General features: G+C 38.4%; 1 protein-coding gene across 1 annotated transcript in view; it reads left to right on the top strand.

The window, feature by feature from the left end:
* Positions 1-25,048, top strand: part of LOC124606535 (protein bric-a-brac 1) — a 281,528-nt gene that overhangs the window by 126,761 nt on the left and 129,719 nt on the right. Inside the window, exon 4 of the mRNA XM_047138519.1 lies at positions 10,851-11,366. Coding sequence (XP_046994475.1) covers positions 10,851-11,366 — 516 coding nt within the window. The remainder of the gene's footprint in view (positions 1-10,850; positions 11,367-25,048) is intronic.

Below are 25,048 nucleotides of genomic sequence, written 5' to 3'. Positions count from 1 at the left end.
TGTTCATAAAGACTCATGTGTTTATAAGTAAAGTTTCTATTACATATCATTATTATGTCTGATTTATTCAACATTCTCCACCAATAACTCAAATAGACAGAAGAGGTAGTAACTAAAAAAAATTGAATGTAACCTAATATTGGACTTCAAAGACATTATGTTTTCTTAGTTCACATTGCTATGTACAATTTGCTGTAAGTGGTTGTAAGATAATAAAATTTATCATAAAAAAAGAAAAAGAAAAATCTTTCTTGTCTCCTCTTTTCTAGATGCCCTGAAAGTGTGCATCGATCATTTCAGTTCCTTCAAAGATGCTATACAATAGAGGTATTATAACATTGTCAATACGATGAAAAACCACCCAAAGTTGTAAATTTCACTTTTTTAATCACTCGGTGACTAGTTTTGGTCCGGGACCCATTTTCAAATCATTGTAACATAGTCAAAAGTGGTATTTTCAAAAATGCAGAAACCGTGTCAGAAATGAGCAAACAGTTACAGCGCATACAGATAACTGTGCTGTAGCTGTTCATTTGCACGTTTTTGACATGTTTTAGCATTTTTGGAAATAGCATTTTTCACTATGTTATGATGATTTGAAAGTGGGTCCTGGTCTGAAACTAATCGTCAAGTGAATAAAAAGTGAAATTCGCAACTTTGGCTTGTTTTTATGTCATACTGATTAACAGAAGTTGCTAACCCACAGCTATTCCAGCATGCTGGAAGTTCGTAATTATAACATTGTACCATGAAAATCACATTTTACATTTGTGCCCTCTTACATTCCAAAAATCTTTTCATATAGTAAGAAAAAAATATTTTTTGTGTCAAACAGGATTATTTCTACATTCTCCCTTTTATGTCTTATCAGATTTGCATAGTTATCCAGGAATTTACTCCTACATTGTTGGAGCAGTGGAAGCCAATTACTTGTTGTTTTCTCACCAGTCACGGGTTAGCCCTTTCTATAATTAAAACTTAAATCTTAAGAGTATTATTTTGCAAATCACATTTCATAATTACATAAAGTTGTTTCGTGTTTGCTGTCATATTTACAAGTTCGGTAATTGCAAAAGATTGTCACCCTTTTTCTGCATTAGGCATTATTGTATTAATTTGTCGTCCATCTTTCATTAATGAATATCTTTATCAGCTTATTTGTCTGCATTGACTTTATGTGATGTTGTATTTCCTCTTTTCGAGCATCATTTTTCAACTTCATCTATGTATGTCATATGTTGCATTACACATTACTCACACCCAGACCTCCAGATGTCAGACACTCAGATCTGTACCAAATGTTGCATGTTGACAGACGAAAACTCTGATCTGGTTTGTACTAAGTGCTGTCCCCAGCAGAACAGCCATAAACATTAAATAAAAATAACAGCAGAACTACCAGAGCATAGGAAACGTGTATATTATTGATATGAATATAATAGAGGGAAACATTCCACGTGGGAAAAATATATCTAAAAACAAAGATGATGTGACTTACCAAACGAAAGCGCTGGCAGGTCGATAGACACACAAACATACACGCAAAATTCAAGCTTTTGCAACCAACGGTTGCTTCGTCAGGAAAGAGGGAAGGAGAGGGGAAAGACGAAAGGATGTGGGTTTTAAGGGAGAGGGTAAGGAGTCATTCCAATCCCGGAAGCGGAAAGACTCACCTTAGGGGGAAAAAGGGACGGGTATACACTCTCTCGCGAGCGCGCGCGCGCGCACACACACACACACACACACACACACACACACACACACACACACACACATATATATACAGACACAAGCAGACATATTCAAAGGCAAAGATACTCTCGCACGCGCGCGCGCGCACACACACACACACACACACACACACACACACACACACACACACACACACACATATATATACAGACACAAGCAGACATATTCAAAGGCAAAGAGTATCTTTGCCTTTGAATATGTCTGCTTGTGTCTGTATATGTGTGGATGGATATGTGTGTGTGTGTGTGTGTGTGTGTGTGTGTGTGTGTGTGTGTGTGTGTGTGTGTGTGCGCGCGCGCGCGCGAGAGTGTATACCCGTCCTTTTTTCCCCCTAAGGTGAGTCTTTCCGCTCCCAGGATTGGAATGACTCCTTACCCTCTCCCTTAAAACCCACATCCTTTTGTCTTTCCCTCTCCTTCCCTCTTTCCTGACGAAGCAACCGTTGGTTGCGAAAGCTTGAATTTTGTGTGTATGTTTGTGTTTGTTTGTGTGTCTATCGACCTGCCAGCACTTTCTTTTGGTGAGTCACATCATGTTTGTGTATATTATTGTGTATAGTTTCTGTGGGTGTGTTGGTAGAGCGTTAGGTCGTCATATGAACGGTCCTGGGTTGAAATCCGAATGTGGCAAATGGGGAAGTGTTATATGGGACAACATGTTTATGACATGTAAAAGGGCTGATTGGAGTTTACAGCAATGTCATCTTCACAGTCTGCTTTCACTTTATATCTTTTAAAGTAGTAAATCTATATAGTACATTTGTAGTTTCACAGAATATAAAATCAGAACAGAAAAATAAATAAACAATTGCATCACATGTGCAGAAGTAATAATAGTAATACACATATTAAACGTAGTAGTAGTAATAATGAACAAAATAATAAGATTAATAATAAGTATGTAACATTCAAAAATCAATGCACACACAACCACCTCCCCCCCCCCCCCCCCCCCCCCCCCACACACACACACACACACACACACACACACACACACACACACACACACACACACAAAGAGTGTCATTTATTCAGGGGCAAAGGCTTCACAATAATGGTTGCATACAAAATTACTTTCGTACACCAAGCTCATTTGATGAATCCCACATTTGCACATTCACCTTGTGTATTGCAGAATAAAAGCTTGTTTCCAAAACAGAACTTTGTCGAAGTTTCAAAGGGCCTGGGTTAATGAATGAGTTCAGCCATAATCCACATGTGACAGTGAGAGTTATAGAAATGTGGAGAACACAGGTGATTGTAAGTGAGGGACTACAGCTTAAGAAGATTATTCTATTGTTGTAGACTAATTTCTTCTGAAGGACCTCGAGCAGCATCAGATTTTTTATGAATCTCATGCTTGTACATTCTGAAGAAATGAAGAGCAAAGGGTTGACAGTGTTGACAAATGGAGGTTGTGTTTGGTGGAATTAAGTGAATTTAGATTTTGTGTTCAGGTAGTTTATTTTGTATGTGTAGGTCACAAAGAACACTAGTGTCTGTGTAGGGCCTGTAAGAATCCAGTATTAGCATAAGTTTCTCTCCACTGATTTATTCCACTGCCGCTTCTTGTAGAAATGTCCTGAACAGTTCTTTGGTCATTTTGCCGGAGGAATGAGAGTGGACGATTAAATTTGGTGCTGTGAACGTGGACTGACGTGTATGAGTACTCAAAGAGTGAGACCCTTGAAGGACATTAAACAATTTTGGAGCACGTTTGCACATCTGTGAAAGCAATGGATTAACTGCGTACATATGGGTTGTCGTGTGAACGGACTGTATAGCCCCTACAATACCTTTAGAACCTCTAGTTACAGGAGTGCGGACCACAGACATCTTGTTGAATCGACTTTTGTCAGCATTGTAGATTTTTGCATACGTGTAGGGTGTCATGAGCGCACGAGTTGCTTGTTGCCAGTCCTCTACCATTTTCTGGATGTTGTTTCTGTTATGGTACATTTTCACTGTAACAGAAGATTTGACTTTACAGCTTACAGTATTGTTTTTACACTTTCAGCACAAGACTTAACATTCACTGGTATCAATCTTGGAAAATTTAAGTGTCTTGCTTTTGTTTTTCCCGAACACGTCGAACTCTATGGCAGCCGTGTTTGAAGGTCTCCGTCACATGCATTATAATATGCTTGTATTTCTTCTTCTTCACAAACATTAAATCTCCTCTTTCCCACCGACATTTCCATTCATACAACATACACCATGCAAGGCATTTAGTACAAAATCTGTTTTTCATTGCAGACGTTGTGCGATGTGTAAATGTTTGGGTTGACTTCGGCTGATTTTTGACATTAAGCCAATATTTGAGCATTTCCATTTTCTTTTGTCTTGAGTAAAACACTCCCCTTTTCTCCATCTGTGGCATTACATCATTTCCATCTTTGAGGACTCTTCTGGCGTGACATCAAAGACATAGATTCTAGTCGATTCACATGGTCACAAATGAATGATATTATTATTATTATTAATACTTCTGCACGTGTGATGCAATTGTTTCTTTATTCTATTGTCCCATTGTTTATGGTCAACTATTCTTTTAGTTCTTCTACATTCTACTGCCTTGTGCTGAAAGTTTAAAGTTCTTCATTCAGGTATAAAAGTACTGCTTTTTCATCTACGGTATTGAACATATATGCCTTCCTTTGTTGCCATTTGTGTCATCGTCAGTGCAACCAGTTTTGATGTAGACTTCCTCAAAGAGGTGAAGTCTGTTTTGTGCCATTACGTCCAATATATTTCCATCATGGGTGGAGTTCTGAACTATCTGTTCTAGGTAGTTTTCAGAGAAGGCATTTAGTAATGTTTCATGGGATGTCTTGTCACACACACCACTAGCAAAACTACAATAACACTTAGTATTGCAGATCATGCTTGTAAATTAAATTAAATTAATAAGAAAATCCTAGAATCTTTTGGAAAACATAGGCAAAAAAAATTGCAAGTTCTCAGACATGAATGTGCTACTTTTCATCCTCTCGTGGGATGTGAAAGCATTTGTGGATGAGTATCTGGTCAAGTTTAGCGACATCACAGCATGGAAGTTCATGTTCAACTGCATTAGAAAATGTGAAAGGAAGAATCTACCAGATCAAATTTTTGGCTTGCGGTGAGGAACATGGTCCATGGGATGCGATACTGCCTTTACGTCACAAGTAGAACTTTGGAGATGCCATATTGGACTAAGCCATATGGAGTTGAAAATGAGAAGCATCAAATAAGAGCAGCCTTTAACTACCGATATTTTGTTTCCTGTCATTTGATTGTAACAAATCATGTGAAAAAAAACACATTATCAAAGTATCCTCTACCTTCCAATGATTTGAAGCTGCTTACGCTCATAGGGGGAATATACTACAAGACAAATTAGGCAAAAATTTCAGTGTGCAAAGTATTGTAAAATTAAGGAAGTTGTGAAAAATGCAGACAAATTAACTGATAACATCTTCGTCAACAATACTTTAATCATTATTGGTGGCACAAATGACACTGATAAACCCCTGAAAAAATTGCAGAGGAACATGAAAGCTTCTTTGGAATACATACTTAAACCCACGCGAAAAACAAATGTAATAATTCACCCAATACTGGTTAGAAATGACACACAAGGTCTAAATGGAAAAATCAAAGCTGCAAACCACATTATGTTAGAAAAAATCAACAGTGCCACAGCCGTGTGTAGGAAGAGATTATCTGTGAATTTCGAAATCGAACGCCTGAAAAGAAATGAATATACAACTCATGGTTTACATCTAAACAAACAAGGAAAGATTCGCATTTGTAATAGGCTTGCTCCTTTCATACACATGACGAAAACTGGAAAATCAAGTACCAGTACAGGAAAAAAGCATACACAAATGTACAATCAGATATAAAGTGCCAGTCTCGAAGTGAAAAAGCCACCCATGAAAAATAGACTATTATGGACCATTTTATAACAAAATATAAGCCCAATGAAAGTCATAACAACACACTTACTAGATCGAATTTCGAGCCATCAAATGCAGCAACAAGGCAGTCATTAATCGACAGATGATTGAACCAGCAAGCCACAAGGCAAACACCATGGATACCATCCCTGGAAAACATGAGGATTTTTTACCACTAAGTACACTTTCTCAAGTAGTGAGGTAAGTGGTCAAGCAAGGAATGATTCCCTCCCTGTCCCTAATTTTAAATTACTCCATCAAAATGTTCAGCCACTCCTGAATAAATTAAATGAAATAGAAATAATATTAAATGATCTAGATGCTATTTCTGTACTATGCTTTACAAAACACTGGCTCAAACAAGATACGTTAGAGCAAACATACCTTCTTCAGTTCAAACTTGCAAGCATGTTTTGTAGGAAAATATCGAGTCATGGGGGTACTTGTCTATATGTTAAAGAAAATATTGAATTCAATAGTGTAACTAAATACCATAAACTGTCCTGTGGAAATGATATAGAACACTCTGTTGCTGAACTACCAAGGCAAAATACAGTCATTATTTGTGTATACAGGTCACCAGATGGAGACAAAAAATGTTTTACAATCACATGGAGGAACTCTTGGAAGAAATTCACTCTCCCAAGAAAAATATAATTGTGTGTGGTGACTTGAATATTGATTTCTCAAAATCCAATGAATTCAGAGATGACATTGTAAATTTACTACAATTGTTCAACATCAGTCCAACGGTAACTGAACTAACTCGAGAAACACTTACCTCTGCATCTATTATTGATCAGATCTTGATAAATACGTCCAAATATGCCTATAACACACAAGTTGTAAACATCAGTTTTAGCGATCACTATGATCAAATTCTCGCAATGAATGTTTCAGGACCCCAAATTACCAGTCGAATACAACACACTGTAAGGAATTTCAGTATAAAAAATGTGGAATATTTTTGTTCTCTCCTAGAGGGTGAAAGTTGGAAAGATGTATATGACTGTAATGAGACCAATAAGAAATATAAGCTTATGGCTACATTCAAACTTTTTTTCTTCTTTTTTTTATTTTAATGGCTTTTCCCAAGAAAACAACTATGTTGAACTCTACTCAAAAAACAAACAAGTGGATTACAAAATGGATAAGGATATCATGTCAAAATAAAAGGAGAATGTATGAGTACTTCAAGCATAATACCAGTCCTGACTTTATTGCATATTTCAAAAGATACAAAAGAATACTAACATGAGTTATTTCAAAAGCAAAAAAACTAGAAAATGACCGAATATTATGTGATTCCAAGAATAAAACTAAAGCAACCTGGCAAATTATAAGGAAAGAAATGGACACCAGGCCAGTTAATCACAGTAATATTGAGCTGATTATGAATAAAAATAAACTAACTGACCCCAAACATGTTGCTAGTGCTTTCAACAATTATTTCTCAAATATAGCACAGCAGTTAATAAATACATACAATGACAAACAGCCAACCAATCACTCAGATCAAAAAATTCATTCGGACACATTATTCCTGTATTCACCAACACGTGAGGAACTGTCAAGAATCCTAAAACAATTACCTAATAAATATTCAGTGGATGTTGATAACATACCAGATGCTATTGTCAAAGCTAGTGCAACATTTATTGTGGAACCACTAACAGACATAGTAAATTCATCTTTTGAGAGTGGTGTATTTCCAGATAATGTAAAAACTGCAAATGTAACACCTTTGCATAAGGAGGGTGCAAAAAGTGATATTGCTAATTATAGACCAGTTTCAGTTTTGTCAGGCCTCAACAAAATTATGGAAAAAATGTTCCTTAGAAGATTAACAGTTTTCCTAAATAGAGAGGCTGATAAGTGACTCCCAACATGGGTTCAGAGCTGAAAAGTCAACTCAGTCAGCAATTTTTGCCTTCTTAAAATGAAGTATTAAAAGCAGTGGATGATAAACAATATGTATTTGGGATATTTCTGGATCTAAGTAAAGCCTTTGATGTAATTGATCATGGCATTCTCTTGTGTAAATTAAGTAATTATGGAATTAGAGGCCAGTCTGAAAAGTGTATCTCAGTAATCACAGCAGATTACAGAAATAAAACACCAAGACAGCGAAACAAAAAATTTCTAGTTTTTACAGTGATGAGCAGAAAATCAAGTATGGAGTCCCACAAGGGTCAGTTCTAGGAAATGCCCTATTTCTGCTGTATGTAAATGACTTGGCTAGTAAAATACATGAAGGAACCACTGTACTGCTTGTAGAAGACACTAATATTCTAATTAAATCACAGAATGAGGAAAATCTGCAGGAGGCTGCAGTATAAGTTATGCATACCTTAACACACAGGTTCAAGACCAATAGGCTTATCATAAATTCTGAAAAAACTGTGGCAGTTAACTTTCATACCACACAAAACCTCCATCCTGTAAACCCTGTTTTCACTAACAAAGGAAAAATTGTGTTGAAGGTCAGTCACACAAAATTTCTAGGTGTACATATTCAGGCAGATCTGAAGTCAGAGGTACACCTAAACAAATTAAATAAGAGACTGAATTCACTAGCATGTGCTGTTAGGATCCTCACTCAAAATACAAGCTGTTCATCAGTGCTGACAATGTATCATTGCAGTATACAGTCGCTACTTATGTACAGAATAATTTTTTGGGGGAATTCCACAAATACTACAAAAACATTTAAAATATAGAAAAAGATTATCAGGGTGATAAAAAAATCTAAATGTAAGAGTTCCTGTAGACCCCTTTTTAAAACTCTGAAAATATTGCCACTGCCTTGCTTGTATATATATGAAATACTAATTTTCACAAAAGGGAGCATCTTAAAAAAGGAAAATATCTTCAAACACAACTATGATATACACACATATGAAACTAGACAGAAGATGAACCTACACAGGAACATAGTAAATACAAACTTATGCAAAAGAGAAGTGTGTCATTCTGGAGCTATGTTATATTTTAAAGTTCTTAGTACCAGGTTCCTTTACCTCTCTCTTGCAGGGTGTATTTATTTACTGAGCAACAACAGCTGTTTTTCTTCGTTTTAATTCTTTTCATTTTTTTAATCCTTCTGTTTATCACCTTGTACCTTGCAGAAAATGGCTACATATGTCTGCAGAATAACAACTACTGCACCCCACCCTCCCCTTTCATTTCATGCTTTTGCTAGTAGCTCCTACTAGTGCCACTCCGCAAACTGAGCTGGTAAACTGGCCATTACACTTGAGAAGCAGGAAGAGGTTGTAGCAAACAGAGTACACTCCACTACTATTATGCACACACTGTGTGTCGTTACATATCACTGAATGAAGTGTCCATTTAGAACAAGGTCAGAAACAGAACATACAGTATTTCTCACCTTAGTAGTTCATGATGCTTCGCTTGCAGTATCCATAAAATTATATTCCCTGGAGCTATCACTACATTTCACAGTGGAGTTTTTCATTTATCATCTGCCATTTGTCACAAATTAGGCTGCTGACTCTTTGTTTGAATATGTGCTGACTGATTTTATTATGTTTTCAGTTTCCTCGTCTATCAGAGTACGATAGTCATCACTCACTTTTTTGGTGTTATACTTAGCCTTTCAGGTCTTCTAATATCACAAGAGTAAAGGCTAATATTATAGCAGCAAAAGCAAACTGACAATGTGGTCTAGTGGTCAATGATTTTGACCATTAATATTTAGGCCTTGGGTTCAGTACTGGGCAACCACATCAAAAAATTTTCTCAGTTGAAAGGTCTGGAAGGAGATCTACTGAGCTGTGTGAAGCAAACTGAAAATCTACTTGTCAGTATTATGAAATGAATAGATTGCTACTCAGCATACAGCAGACATATTGAGTCGCTTATTTGTATAACAGTCTTTTTGTTGTGCCTATGTGCGACTCTACATCTCCGCTATATAGTGAGAAGCAATCTATCCTTTTCATAATATTGTCATTTTCCATTGTTTGAAAAGCTACTTGAATATAAAAGCAGCGAAATTAATACACAAGTCAATAAAGTAGCATTAACACTGAAAGGCTTACATCGGACAAGGTGATAGATGAAGTTTGTTTATTAGCAACAAAAGTGTCAGCCGTTCTTTATTTCCGTTGGAGTGTGAGATACTTGACATATTATGATTACAGATCTTATTCTTTACAAGATTGCAGACTAATCCTATAGAATTAGCGCTAGATGATATGGCAGCAGTAGGTAGGAAACCATTTTCTTGCAAAATTTAGTCAGTAGAATGAAGAGGGGAAGGTTGGTGTTCCTCAGTTAATGCCATAGGTTTGACTTTCTGTATGTATTTTTAATATTTTTCTGTCCATTTCTACATGACAGTCCACAAGTTTCTCTGTTACAGTCATAAGAGGAGAAATGACCATGAAACAAAATTATGTATTCACAGTAATGGAACATTGCTTGACGCTGTTGTTCAACAATACTTGTCAGATACTGTGACTTTTCAGCATGTATTTACAGTGTTGTGTGTTTGAAAAATAAATAGTGACTCACTTATTAAGACACCTTTTAAAATCAAATCCCAAAGATGGAACAATTTTTTCCCAATATTTTAGACACTGCTGCCTAATAATACATTTATCTATACCAACAGTGAAATAATTATTGTGTGCATTTTACTTGTTCTATGTTGGGGCTCATACTAGGAAAGTGTTCCACTCAGCATCATGTCCATCCTTCCATAATTTGCACACCATTGACCTACTTAACTTTTCCTTGTCAACATTTGCTTGCTGGTGCCTCATCTGTTGGTATTATCACACCTATGTTGTTCTTGTTGTCAGTAAAATTAATGACATTAACAGCAGGTTCTCATGGCTTCCTGTGAAGGTATTTTCTGCGCTTGTCACTCATGAACACTTGTCATGCTCATACTATGAGCTAACAATGCACGCTGCTTTCAATTGGAATGCGACTGTACCTAGTTGTGGGAGCAAGCTAGTTCCTGCAACAGCTGGGTTACCAATTCACCTTGCTGAGTAACACTTTAACCATTGCATTTTATAGGTCCTGTCTTTATGAAAGCTTTACTTCTATTTATAAATAACAATGTATGTTTATAAATAGTTGTGAGGACTATTTTGGTAACAGCCATTTGCTCTTTGCTTTGCAGTCTTTATTGAAAACAGCTGACCAACTAAAAATCAAAGGACTTTGTGAAGTACCAGATGGAAAAGAGGGTCCTGTGACCCCAATGCCTATTCTTTCTCGACGCTCTTTCACCAAATTACGACGTCTCACAGGCATAAAAAGACAGCGGCAACCTGAACCTCTGCGTCGCAATATCTTCAAAGAATTTATCGATCAGCAGCATCAACAACCTCAGCAGCACCCGCATCAACACCCACATCCACACCAGCAACAACTTCTGCAGCCTCAACAGCAACAGCAGCAGCAACAGCAAATCCACATTCACCAGCAGCCTCAACACCAGCATTTACAGCCAAACCCAATGGCAATCCAGCATCAGCTCCACCATCAGCATCAACAGCAAATGGAAATGACTGAATTGGGTGCCAACAGACCTCCCATGGGACCAGAATGTGTCACTGTTGCAACATCTACTGAAGATGATCATGAAAATTTACCTGTTGTGGTGCTTGAGAGTCGTATTCCACAGCAGCATCAGGTAAAGTAATTAAGCACAGCACTGTTTCCTCCCTTATGTTTCATGATGCATTTTCTGTGTTGTAATTTCCAAAACTGTGTTTAGTTTGATGAGGTAAAACTGTTAAATGTAATATATCTTAAATGATGATAATCAAATTAGTTTTTCCACAAGTTGAAAAGAAAGTTGAGAAATGATAAAGACTGATTTCAGCAAGTAGTGTATAGATGCAGGGTGGTCTATGTTCAGTTCTGCTGCAATATTTCAATGTCTACATCTAGTAATTTATTTCAGTGAGTAGCATATCCCCTCAGTTTAATCTAGAAGAAGGTATCAGCAACCATAATGTCATTGTGGCTTCTATGTCAGTGGAAGTTACAAAAAAAGAGGGCAAAGAAGCAGTGTAGAGTTTTCTTGTTTGGGAAGGCAAATAAAAGTGTCATTAATGAATATCTTCATAGTCAGCTCCAAGCATTCACCACAGGACACAAAGATATTGAGCATCTTTGGTCGGAATTTAAATGTATTGTCCACCATGTACTAGAGAAGTATGTGCCTAGCAAAAATATAAGGAAGTGAAAGGACCCACCTTGGTACGACAAACATATTAGGAAGTTGCTGAGAAAGCAGAGAATTTTATGCAGTCGTTTTCTACATCTACATCTACATCTATACTCCGCGAGCCACCTTACGGTGTGTGGCGGAGGGTACTTATTGTACCACTATCTGATCCCCCCTTCCCTGTTCCATTCACGAATTGTGCGTGGGAAGAACGACTGCTTGTAAGTCTCCGTATTTGCTCTAATTTCTCGGATCTTTTCGTTGTGATCATTACGCGAGATATATGTGGGCGGTAGTAATATGTTGCCCATCTCTTCCCGGAATGTGCTCTCTCGTAATTTCGATAATAAACCTCTCCGTATTGCGTAACGCCTTTCTTGAAGTGTCCGCCACTGGAGCTTGTTCAGCATCTCCGTAACGCTCTCGCGCTGACTAAATGTCCCCATGACGAATCGCGCTGCTTTTTGCTGGATCATGTCTATCTCTTCTATTAATCCAACCTGGTAAGGGTCCCATATTGATGAGCAATACTCAAGAATCGGACGAACAAGCGTTTTGTAAGCTACTTCTTTCGTCGATGAGTCACATTTTCTTAGAATTCTTCCTATGAATCTCAACCTGGCGCCTGCTTTTCCCACTATTTGTTTTATGTGATCATTCCACTTCAGATCGCTCCGGATAGTAACTCCTAAGTATTTTACGGTCGTTACCGCTTTCAATGATTTACCACCTATGGCATAATCGTACTGGAATGGATTTCTGCCCCTATGTATGCGCATTATATTACATTTATCTATGTTTAGGGAAAGCTGCCAGCTGTCGCACCATGCATTAATCCTCTGCAGGTCCTCCTGGAGTACGTACGAGTCTTCTGATGTTGCTACTTTCTTGTAGACAACCGTGTCATCTGCAAATAGCCTCACGGAGCTACCGATGTTGTCAACTAAGTCATTTATGTATATTGTAAACAATAAAGGTCCTATCACGCTTCCCTGCGGTACTCCCGAAATTACCTCTACATCTGCAGATTTTGAACCGTTAAGAATGACATGTTGTGTTCTTTCTTCTAGGAAATCCTGAATCCAATCACAAACCTGGTCCGATATTCCGTAAGCTCGTATTTTTTTCACTAAACGTAAGTGCGGAACCGTATCAAATGCCTTCCTGAAGTCCAGGAATACGGCATCAATTTGCTCGCCAGTGTCTACGGCACTGTGAATTTCTTGGGCAAATAGAGCGAGCTGAGTTTCACATGATCTCTGTTTGCGGAATCCATGTTGGTTATGATGAAGGAGATTTGTATTATCTAAGAACGTCATAATACGAGAACACAAAACATGTTCCATTATTCTACAACAGATTGACGTAAGCGAAATAGGCCTATAATTATTCGCATCTGATTTATGACCCTTCTTGAAAATGGGAACGACCTGCGCTTTCTTCCAGTCGCTAGGTACTTTACGTTCTTCCAGCGATCTACGATAAATTGCTGATAGAAAGGGGGCAAGTTCTTTAGCATAATCACTGTAGAATCTTAAGGGTATCTCGTCTGGTCCGGATGCTTTTCCGCTACTAAGTGATAGCAGTTGTTTTTCAATTCCGATATCGTTTATTTCAATATTTTCCATTTTGGCGTCCGTGCGACGGCTGAAGTCAGGGACCGTGTTACGATTTTCCGCAGTGAAACAGTTTCGGAACACTGAATTCAGTATTTCTGCCTTTCTTCGGTCGTCCTCTGTTTCGGTGCCATCGTGGTCAACGAGTGACTGAATAGGGGATTTAGATCCGCTTACCGATTTTACATATGACCAAAACTTTTTAGGGTTCTTGTTTAGATTGTTTGCCAATGTTTTATGTTCGAATTCGTTGAATGCTTCTCTCATTGCTCTCTTTACGCTCTTTTTCGCTTCGTTCAGCTTTTCCTTATCAGCTATGATTCGACTACTCTTAAACCTATGATGAAGCTTTCTTTGTTTCCGTAGTACCTTTCGTACATGATTGTTATACCACGGTGGATCTTTCCCCTCGCTTTGGACCTTAGTCGGTACGAACTTATCTAAGGCGTACTGGACGATGTTTCTGAATTTTTTCCATTTTTGTTCCACATCCTCTTCCTCAGAAATGAACGTTTGATGGTGGTCACTCAGATATTCTGCGATTTGTGCCCTATCACTCTTGTTAAGCAAATATATTTTCCTTCCTTTCTTGGCATTTCTTATTACACTTGTAGTCATTAATGCAACCACTGACTTATGATCACTGATACCCTCTTCTACATTCACGGAGTCGGAAAGTTCCGGTCTATTTGTTGCTATGAGGTCTAAAACGTTAGCTTCACGAGTTGGTTCTCTAACTATCTGCTCGAAGTAATTCTCGGACAAGGCAGTCAGGATAATGTCACAAGAGTCTCTGTCCCTGGCTCCAGTTCTGATTGTGTGACTATCCCATTCTATACCTGGTAGATTGAAGTCTCCCCCTATTACAATAGTATGATCACGAAACTTCTTCACGACGTTCTGCAGGTTCTCTCTGAGGCGCTCAACTACTACGGTTGCTGATGCAGGTGGTCTATAGAAGCATCCGACTATCATATCTGACCCACCTTTGATACTTAACTTAACCCAGATTATTTCACATTCGCATTCGCTAATAACTTCACTGGATATTATTGAATTCTTTACTGCTATAAATACTCCTCCACCATTGGCGTTTATCCTATCCTTGCGGTATATATTCCATTCTGTGTCTAGGATTTCGTTACTGTTCACTTCCGGTTTTAACCAACTTTCCGTTCCTAATACTATATGCGCACTATTTCCTTCAATAAGAGATACTAATTCAGGAACCTTGCCCTGGACACTCCTGCAGTTTACCAATATTACGTTGACTTTTCCTGTTTTTGGTCTCTGAGGACGGACGTTCTTTATCAACGATGATAATGTCCTCTCTGGTAAGCCGTCAGGTATTTTATCGTTTCGCCCAAGGGGGGGTCCCTCTAACCTAAAAAACCCCCGTGTGCACGCCACACGTACTCTGCTACCCTAGTAGCTGCTTCCGGCGTGTAGTGCACGCCTGACCTGTCTAGGGGGGCCCTACAGTTCTCCACCCAATAACGGAGGTCGATGAATTTGCAACCATTATAGTCGCAGAGTCGTCTGAGCCTCTGGTTTAGACCCTCCACACGGCTCCAAACCAGAGGACCGCGATCGACTCTGGGCACTATGCTGCAGATATTAAGCTCAGCTTGCACTCCGCGTGCGATGCTGGTTGTCTTCACCAAATCAGCCAGCCGCCGGAAGGAACCAAGGATGGCCTCAGAACCCAAGCGGCAGGCGTCATTCGTTCCGACATGTGCTACTATCTGCAGCCGGTCACACCCAGTGCGTTCAATAGCTGCCGGAAGGGCCTCCTCCACATTACGGACGAGACCCCCCGGCAAGCACACCGAGTGCACACTGGCATTCTTCCCCGACCTACCCGCTATTTTCCTAAGGGGCTCCATAACCCGCCTAACGTTGGAGCTCCCTATAACTAATAGGCCCGCCCTCTGTGACTGTCGGGACCTTGCCGGAGAATCGGCCACTGGCCCAACAGGCGAGGCATCCTGTGGTGGCTCGGAAACGATGTCATCATCACTAGGAAGCACCCCGTACCTGTTGGAAAGGGGTAAGGCAGCTGCCACGCGGCCAGATCCCACCTTCGCCTTTCGGCCAGGCACGCGCGAGCCCACCACTGTCCGCCATTCACCCTGGAGTGATGGCTGACCGGTAAGATGCTCACTGCCGGAAGACGCAGCGACATCAGGGGTTCCATGTGATTCCAAGGCCACCGAAGTAGGCATAGGTCTCACCACAGTTGCCCCAACGCCACTACGAGCCGACGCCTGCGCCTCGAGCTCGATGAGCCTAACAGACAAAGCCTCCACCTGCCCCCGAAGAGTGGCCAATTCTCCTTGCGTCCGCTCACAACAACCACAGTCCCTACACATGACTATGTTTACCCTACAAGCGAACGGTGTACTCGCCTTATTAGAAGCAGGAAATCGAAGTGCTCTCTCACTGACGGTCTAACCGACACTGAGCTGTTCTAACCAAACAAACAAAAGCCTGTACGATACGAGGGTCGATAGCAACGGCGATACTGTACACTACACTGTTATTAAAATAAACGGTTGTGTCTAGTAGGCACTCAAACACGCAAGAAATTACAAAAATAAAATAGTAACTACCCAGATAACTGAAAATAAGTTGTACCTGTTTGGAGCTCGCAAAAATGTGTAACAAGCGAACGGTGTACTCGCCTTATTAGCAGCAGGAAATCGAAGTGCTCGCTAACTGACGGTCTAACCGACACTGAGCTGTTCTAACCAAACAAACAAAAGCCTGTACGATACGAGGGTCGATAGCAACGGCGATACTGTACACTACACTGTTATTAAAATAAACGGTTGTGTCTAGTAGGCACTCAAACACACAAGAAATTACAAAAATAAAATAGTAACTACCCAGATAACTGAAAATAAGTTGTACCTGTTTGAAGCTCGCAAAAATGTGTAACAAGCGAACGGTGTACTCGCCTTATTAGCAGCAGGAAATCGATGTGCTCGCTCACTGACGGTCTAACCGTCTAAATGTAGTCACTGCCCCACTGACAAACAGAAATCATGCGAAATGAAAGAAGCTGTCAAAAGGTCAATGAGAGAATCTTTTAACGAATTTGAAAGCAATATTTTATCTGCAGATTAAAAAAATAACCCCAAAAAATTTTTGTTGTATGTAAATAAAATCTATGAACGCTACAAATAATTCAATACCTTCTCTTGCTGACAGTACGGGTAATGTAATGGATGGTGATAAACATAAGGTCAAAATCCTAATCCTAGCTTTCAAAAACTCATTTACGATAGAGGACTGCAGCACCATTTCCCCTTTCAATTATCGAACAAACGCAAGGATGGCTGACATAGTGTTTAGACGACAGGAAGGCATCTGGCCCAGATAATATCCCCTTAAGATTATATGTTGACTGTACTACAAATATAGCACCATTCTTATCCATCATCTATCAGAGATCATTGGAACAGCAGATTAGATTAGATTAGTTTTCGTTCCATAGATCCGTGCTGAGGAGATCCTCGTGGATGTGGAACATGGTATTTTTTTAATTTTTAAGCTGAAATAACAATACTAATAGTATGAATATATACAATACATCATTTGTTTCTATTAAAACATTCGTCAATGGAGTAGAAGGAGTTGGCCACTAGTAAGTCTTTCAGGCTCCTTTTAAACAGATCTTTATTTGTAACTAAATTTTTTATGTTTACTGGCAAATTATTGAAGATGAGTGTTCCTGAGTAGTGGATCCCCTTTTGAACTAAAGTAAGTGCTTTTAAGTCCTTGTGCAGATCATTTTTGTTCCTGGTATTGTATGTATGAACTGAGCTGTTTGTTGGAAAAAGAGATGTATTATTTAGGACAAATTTCATTAATGAGTAAATATACTGAGAGGCAGTAGTTAGTATACCCAGTTCTTTGAAGAGGTTTCTACAGGACGTCCATGAATTTACTCCACAAATAATACGTATTACACGCTTTTGGACTCTGAAAACTTTTGTTTGACTTGAAGAGTTACCCCAAAATATTATACCATATGACATTATGGAATGAAAGTAGGCAAAGTATGCAAGCTTTTTCATTTTTATGTCGCCTATGTCTGCTAACACTCGAATTGCAAATACAGATTTGTTAAGGCGTTTCTGCAGTTCTGTGATGTGGTCTTCCCAACTGAATTTATTATCAAGTTGTAATCCCAGGAATTAAAGACTGTCAACCTCTTCTATCTGCTCTTCTTCATATTTTATGCATATGCTAGGTGGCAACCTCTTACAGGTTCTGAATTGCATATAGTGAGTCTTTTCGAAGTTTAATGTCAGTGAGTTGGCTTTAAACCATTTATTAATATCCATGAAAATATCATTAGCAGATCTTTCTAGAACTACACTTGACATACTATTTATTGCAATACTTGTGTCATCTGCAAACAAAACGAACTCTGCTTCTGGCAGCGTAACTGATGAGAGATCATTAATGTACACAAGAAAAAGCAATGGCCCTAAGATGGATCCCTGTGGGACACCACATGTAATTTTTTTCCCATTCTGATGATGACTGATGACTTAATTCACTAGTCCCTTGCACTGACACCCTTTGATTTCCTGTTAGTGAGGTATGACTTGAACCATTTTGCAGCACTGCCCGTGACACCATAGAATTCTAATTTACTTAAAAGGATGTTGTGGTTCACACAATCAAATGCCTTTGACAAATCACAGAAAATACCTGCTGCTTGTAATTTGTTATTTAATGAATTAAGTACATTTTCACTGTAGGTGTAAATAGCCTTCTCGACATCAGAACCCTTCAGATATCCAAACTGTGTTCTTGATAATATGTTATTTGTGGTCAGATGGTTGAGCAGCTGCCTTTACATTACTTTTTCTAAAATTTTTGAGAATGCTGGCAAAAGTGAAATCGGTCTGTAGTTTGATGGTATCTCTTTATCCCCTTTCTTGAATAGAGGCTTAACATCTGCATATTTTAGCCAGACAGGAAATGTCCCAGTTATAATTGACTGGTTACACAAGTAACTTAGAATTGTACTAAACTCACAAGAACATGCCTTAATTAACTTTGTTGATATTTCATCGTACCCACTAGAATGCTTTGTTTTTAAAGATTTTATTATGGACGTTATTTCTTTTGGTGAAGTGCTCGGTAAATAGTTATTATTATATAGGATCTGTTATGGAACTCTACTTCTGTTGCACATGCTTCTAGATGCTGCTCTAAACAGAATTTATTAATGTCAATGTTTTTGAATTTATGGCAGTTTTTGATAAATGTGGTAACTCCTCCTCCATCCATATCTACTCTGCAGAAGTAGGAAGCTAGCTTAAATCCTGAAATGTCTAACATATCTATATCAGTGGTCACTTGATGTTCAGAGAGGCAGATTATGTCAATTTGGTTAGATAAATTCATTTCATCGATACAAATGAGGAGTTCATCAACTTTATTTCTAAGTCCCGGAATGTTCTGGTGTAATAAAGATAACTGATACTGCATACTAATGGGATTGTAACTGCTTTGGCGAAGATGAACTGGCAGTTTCTGATTACTTTCTGTTAAACACTGTTTAAATGGAGGCTGTATGATAAAATCTGACTCCTGTTCATCTGTTTTCTCAAACTGTTCCATGGGACTGGAAGAAGGCCAGGGTCATAGCAATCTATAAAAAGGGTAGAAAATCAGATGCACTTAATTACCGGCCAATTTTACTGACATAAATTTGTTGTAGAATCGTGGAACATATTTTGTGTTCTGACATAATAGCCTTTCTACACTCTGAGAATCTCATCTGCAGAAACCAACATGGTTGTAGGAAACAGCAGTCATGCGAGACTCAGCTGGCCCTCTTTGTGCATGATATACAACAGGCTCTAGATACCAGCTCCCAGGTTGTTGTCATATTTCTCGACTTTCGAAAGGCATTCAACTCAGTTCCGCACTGTCGCTTGCTCCAAAAAGTGCACGCTTACAGTCTATCCAGTGGCATATGCAGTTGGATAGAAAGTTTCTAACAGACAGAGAGCAGTATGTCGTCCTGAATGGGGTGACTTCAGCATAAACAAGTGTAACTTCAGGTGTGCCCCAGGGCAGAGTAATAGGTCCGCTGCTTTTTACGATTTACATAAACAATCTGGTTGATGGTATTGACAGCGGCATTAGACTGTTTGCCGATGATGTTGTAGTCTACAGGAAAGTAGTATCACATGAAAGTTGTGAACAAATTAATGAGAATTTGCAGAAAATAAATGTGTGGTGTAATGACTGGCAGTTATCTCACAATGTTAGTAAGTGTAACCTATTGTGTACAACAAAGCGAAAATCCCCATTAATGTATGAGTACAAAATAAATGCCCAGTCTTTGGAAGCGGTAGCATCTGTCAAGTATCTGGGTGTGACTATTCGAAATGATCTCAAATTAAATGATCAGATTACACAAGTAACGGGTCAGGTGAGCTCTAGATTGTGGTTAATTGGTAGAATCCTGAAGTGATGCAATCCTTCAACAAAGGAAATTGCTTACAATACTTAAGTTCGTCCAGTCTTAGAGTATTGTTCATCTGTATGGGACCCGTACCAGTTGGGTCTGATTCAAGAGATTCCAAAGAAGAGCAGCAAGATTCATGACTGGTACATTTAGCCATCACAAGAGCATTACAAATCTCATAGAAAATTTGAAGTGGGATACACTTGCAGATAGACAACGCGCTAAGCGGAAGCAGCTGCTCACTAAATTCCGAAATCCGATCTTCGCCGAGGATGTAGAGCATATATTATTACCACTAACTTTCAAATCGCGCAATGATCACGATTCAAAGATAAGGGAAATTAGAGCTCATAATGAGGCATTCAGACAGTCATTTTTCCCTCGTGCGATCCGCGAGTGTAACGAGGGGGGGGGGGGGGGGATATGACTTTGGCGGGAATTGTGCCCCCCACCACACATCGCTTGGTGGCTAGCAGAGTATATATGTAGATGGAGGTTCATCTCCCCCCCCCCCCCCCTTAAAAGTTATGTTTTTAATTACATATAATACTAACTGAAATGTGGTGTTGCAGAAAAATGCTGGAAATTAAATAATAGATCATGTGACCAATGAAATTCAAATGAATTTAGGTTAAGGTAATTGAGCGGAGAAGAAACGATAAACTGGCATGGTGAGTTACCTCAAACCAATCTTTGAACTGAAGACAACAGTAACAACAACAACATTACTTGCTTATTTGTTGACAGTTAGTTTGCCAGTGCCAACTTTACACAAAAGCTTAACTTCTTATTTTCCACTAACATTTCTTAATGGTATACAGAATGAGTTTTTTTTATGAGGAAAACAATTTTTGGGAAAATGCATTTTCAAAATGTTTAGAGTCTCCCATTTAAAATTGTGTATAAAATATTGAGATGATGTGGATAGAAGTATCCTCAATAGTTTTTAAAAAATTGCGGCACATGATATTCCATACTGTGTTTATGAGATACAGAACATGACTGATGTAGTCTGCCTTGCCAGAGATTTAATGGATCACAGTAGAGCTATCTTTTCTGTTGGCTACGCTACAAGACAGTTGACAATCAGTTTTGCACCATTTCTAAATTTTTTTTGGTATATCAATGTGCTTGTTGTGAAACTCATATTTGGTGAAGTTATTGTTTTGGTTTTTAAAAAAAACATGCCAAGAACTAGTCTGAAGGTATTTAGAAAGTATTTACGTTGGTGCTGGAAAGTAAAGGGTACTCAGTATTGTTCTAATGCATTGTTCATGTCAGTATTTGATATCCCAGTTGCATCTAACTTCTACACTGGTAGTGGTACATTGACTGTGATGCTCCTGCCACTACATCTGAAAGTGCTTCAAAAAGAAAACTAGCTACTAACCGAAATGGGAGAATGATACAAGAAAGTAAAAACTGGGACTACAAAATATGAGATGATTAATGTGTTTTTATCATCAGATGCTTTCAGGAACACTGTAGAAAATATTTTTCACTGAGAGCTACATATATGTAGGTCTTCCTTGTCGATTAGAGTTGATGTGGAATTATTGCAAACACAATGTTATCTTTTTCAATTCCTCGCATGCTACTGTAGATACAGGTAAACTATGTGATATACACATTGAACTGGTGGTGTATGGATTACAGTCTGTAGGTAAGTGCAGGGCTGCAGTGCCATGTTATGTGGTGTGATGAACCTCTATGCTCCGCCCTCAAAATCTGACACATTCATCATTGACAGGAAAATATGAAAGGTGCTGTTGAAGGATCGGTTGTTGAAAATAATAATAGCAGGGACTTGTCTATAGCTTTTGAGGGAAGCTGGCAGAAGGGAAGTCACATATCTCTGAATGGCATTGTAACGGATACAAGTGTGGACGCTGGCAAGGAAGTTGATGTGGAAGTACTTTCCAAGATGTGCAGATCCAAGGATAAAATGAAAAATAAACATGAGGGAGAGTGTGTAGCAAATTTGATTCAAGTTTTAGTATGGAAATTGCTGGAGTAAGGAGTATTTATCAACATTTAGTAAAATGATGCAACTTTACATACATTTTTTATCTTGGAGTGATGATTCAGAGGCATTCAAAGAAATTGGGAACTGAGGGACCAAGGGAAGATCATGAACATCTGAAAACTATGGTTTGTTGGCAACATTCAGAAAATGTTGGGATCAAGACTTCAACAGCTCAACACTAGCATGAATGGCAAGAAATTGAGGATGGAAAAACTGACTGACAGATTTTGCTATATTGCTAGCAATTAGATAAAATACAAGACATGCAGAATTAATGAGAACAACAGCCAGGGCTCTGTATTTTTTCACTCAGCTTTAGGCAGTGAAGATCCCCAACAAGGGCTGCATCCAGGAGGAGGAGATAGTTGATGCAAGTAGAATAGAGGCAATGTAACTAAACATCGCCCTCATCATTTGCCACATACCATAACGGATGAATTAAAACCAATATTCCAAGACCTTGCATATATTAGTCTACTAAAGAAATGACTTCGTGGCCGGACTCCAAATGAATCCAAATGAGTGTGTGGAATGTGATGTGGAACTGGTACCAAAACTGTATTTAAGGCCGTATAACAAAGTGGCAAAGTCCGCAGAAGATGAGGCTCTGCGCAATCAGGCCCATATAAAAAAGTGGCAAAGGTCTGCAGAAGATTGGGCTCAGCAAAGGATTAGACTCCAGCAGCCGTGCTTTGTTTGGACAAGGAATGGCTCTTGTCTTCAGATAGTTTATTAAAATCTATTCAAAGATGGCCAGACAGCGTAGGAGAGCCATCAAGAGGAAGCTCTTGGACAATTCTGATGATACTAGTTATTCTTTGTTAGCTGCAACAGGCAGAAGTCGTGCTTTGTTTGCGCTACACATTTTACCAGATTCTGACTGAGATAAACTCAAGTTGTAGCGTTCTCCTTTGGCACACCAGTATAGACGTTGGCGTGAAACAGCTAAGTAAAATCTGTACTGTTTGCATGTTTATTTATATTTATTTTCCTTTGTGCAAGACCGCATCTGCAAATTTGCGCACTGATTTGAAATTCCAGATTCACATATTTTACTGTTTCCATCACTTTTGCATAATCTTTCTTTGATTGTAGCAATAACTGTTTGTGTTGTGATGTATTGTGAAATTTCGTAAATTCACAAATGTCGGGATAAACTCCTACTGTTATCATCAATTGTAGGCTCAAACTTACTTGTACTCTTTTACAATTTTTGAGGACAGTACGCCTATCCTAATTCAGGACAAATGTTCTTTAATTTTGTTGTACCATTACCTGAGAAATAGGTTATTTTTGAGGATTTTTGGACACTTACAAAAATGTATTTTTGTAAGTTACGAGTACGAATGTTTTTGGATAACTTATTTCATACCAAATCAGCATTTTTGATACTCCCAAAGAATAAATCATCCTGAATTTCATTGTATATCAGTGCAAATAAATGCACATTTTTGGGAAATTTTGGAAGTTATAATTGCTCCATGCATAATCTAATTTGTAGTAAACTGACACTCGTGATTTAGTTACTGTAGCAGATATTCTAACTAACATGTTGTCTTACATCTAGTTTTCCCTTGAAGAGGAGCATACATTATTTACATTTATTGTAAATTTGCTCTATTTTCAAGTTTGCTAATAACTATATTTAACCTCGAAAAGTTTAAGAAAATTAGTGATTTTTGCCACAGGTTTTTCTGTTTCCTTAATAGAAATCTTGTTTTTTTGTGTATTTGCTTCAATTCTTTTAGGGAAGTAGTTATATTTGTAGCTCCACAGATATAAAAGATAATCAGCAGGCTTAGTTTCAAGTTATTTGTTCACTATCCTGTAATACATTGCACCAGGCAAAAGGCAGTCCCACTGGGATGCTGTTCTCGAACATCGGTTGAGTTGGTTGACATTCGTAAGCAGCTGGAAATCATCCTGACTAGACTACTGTCAAATAATTGACACTGCTGTAAATCATTGCGTCACAACAGCTCCTGAGAGTCTGTGACGTTCGCCTCCTTTATTTCCTCGTTGATCGTCCTTGGTGACGACGTACTGCGTTGCTATACTGGCTGAGAAATGGGGGTGGAAGTTCGACACCACCTACTTTAAATGACGTAGCTGACAGTTGCATAGTTACGTTTTATCGTTCTTTACTTTACGCTGTTCACATCCCCCCAATATACACAGTTAAAATGGTCAGTGCACTATAGTTTAACTTAACGATAAGCCTCATTAATAGTTTTCTGGCAAACATCAGCATACTGCTACCATAATTTGCTGTTGAATATCTGTGAACAGTAAAAGTATAACCACTTACTTCACAGTACTTCAAATAAATTTAACAGACACTGTCATTGTATTAACACATGGCCTATTTTTGTTACACTTATTTCACAGTTAAGTTGAACAATGTTGTTGTTCTAACCAACACAGGTTTCTTGTCTGAAACTCGGCCGTGGACTGACTGTCTCAGGACCAAAAATCGGGCCCTTATATATCATCACAATAATAGGCACCAAAACTACACATTGTTCAATGTTTAATTTACAGATATTACAATTAAAACATACCTCATTCAATTAACTGAAAACCTGGAAAAATTCTTTCTTTTTAGCAGTTTCTTCTACTACAAGGTTTGGCCGAATTATTTCTTTCAATGGTGAAATAAAGAAATATGGTTATGCAAACAATACTTTTGACAAAACTGGTAAATTTTTTGGAAGTAATTAAGAGCTGACTTTGTTAAAATGTTTTCGAATGGAGCCAAATAAATACTCAAAGAATGCTATTAGTTGTTCCCCCAAATGTTTATAATTAGTACGGAATTTATATTTATTTATAATTCAACAATAGAATTTAAGTTATGAAATAACTACTGATTTCACCCTATAACAAAAGTATTAACTAGGAGTAGTCGAAATAAATTTTAAAATCAATTACGCACATAAAACTAAGCACAAAATTAGGTCTGCTGTTCTACATTTATACTCCGCAAGCCACCCAACGGTGT

The sequence above is a fragment of the Schistocerca americana genome, chromosome 3, assembly GCF_021461395.2.
Source record: "Schistocerca americana isolate TAMUIC-IGC-003095 chromosome 3, iqSchAmer2.1, whole genome shotgun sequence".
Classification (NCBI taxonomy): Eukaryota; Metazoa; Arthropoda; class Insecta; order Orthoptera; family Acrididae; genus Schistocerca; species Schistocerca americana.
This window is presented reverse-complemented; position numbering and strand designations above follow the sequence as displayed.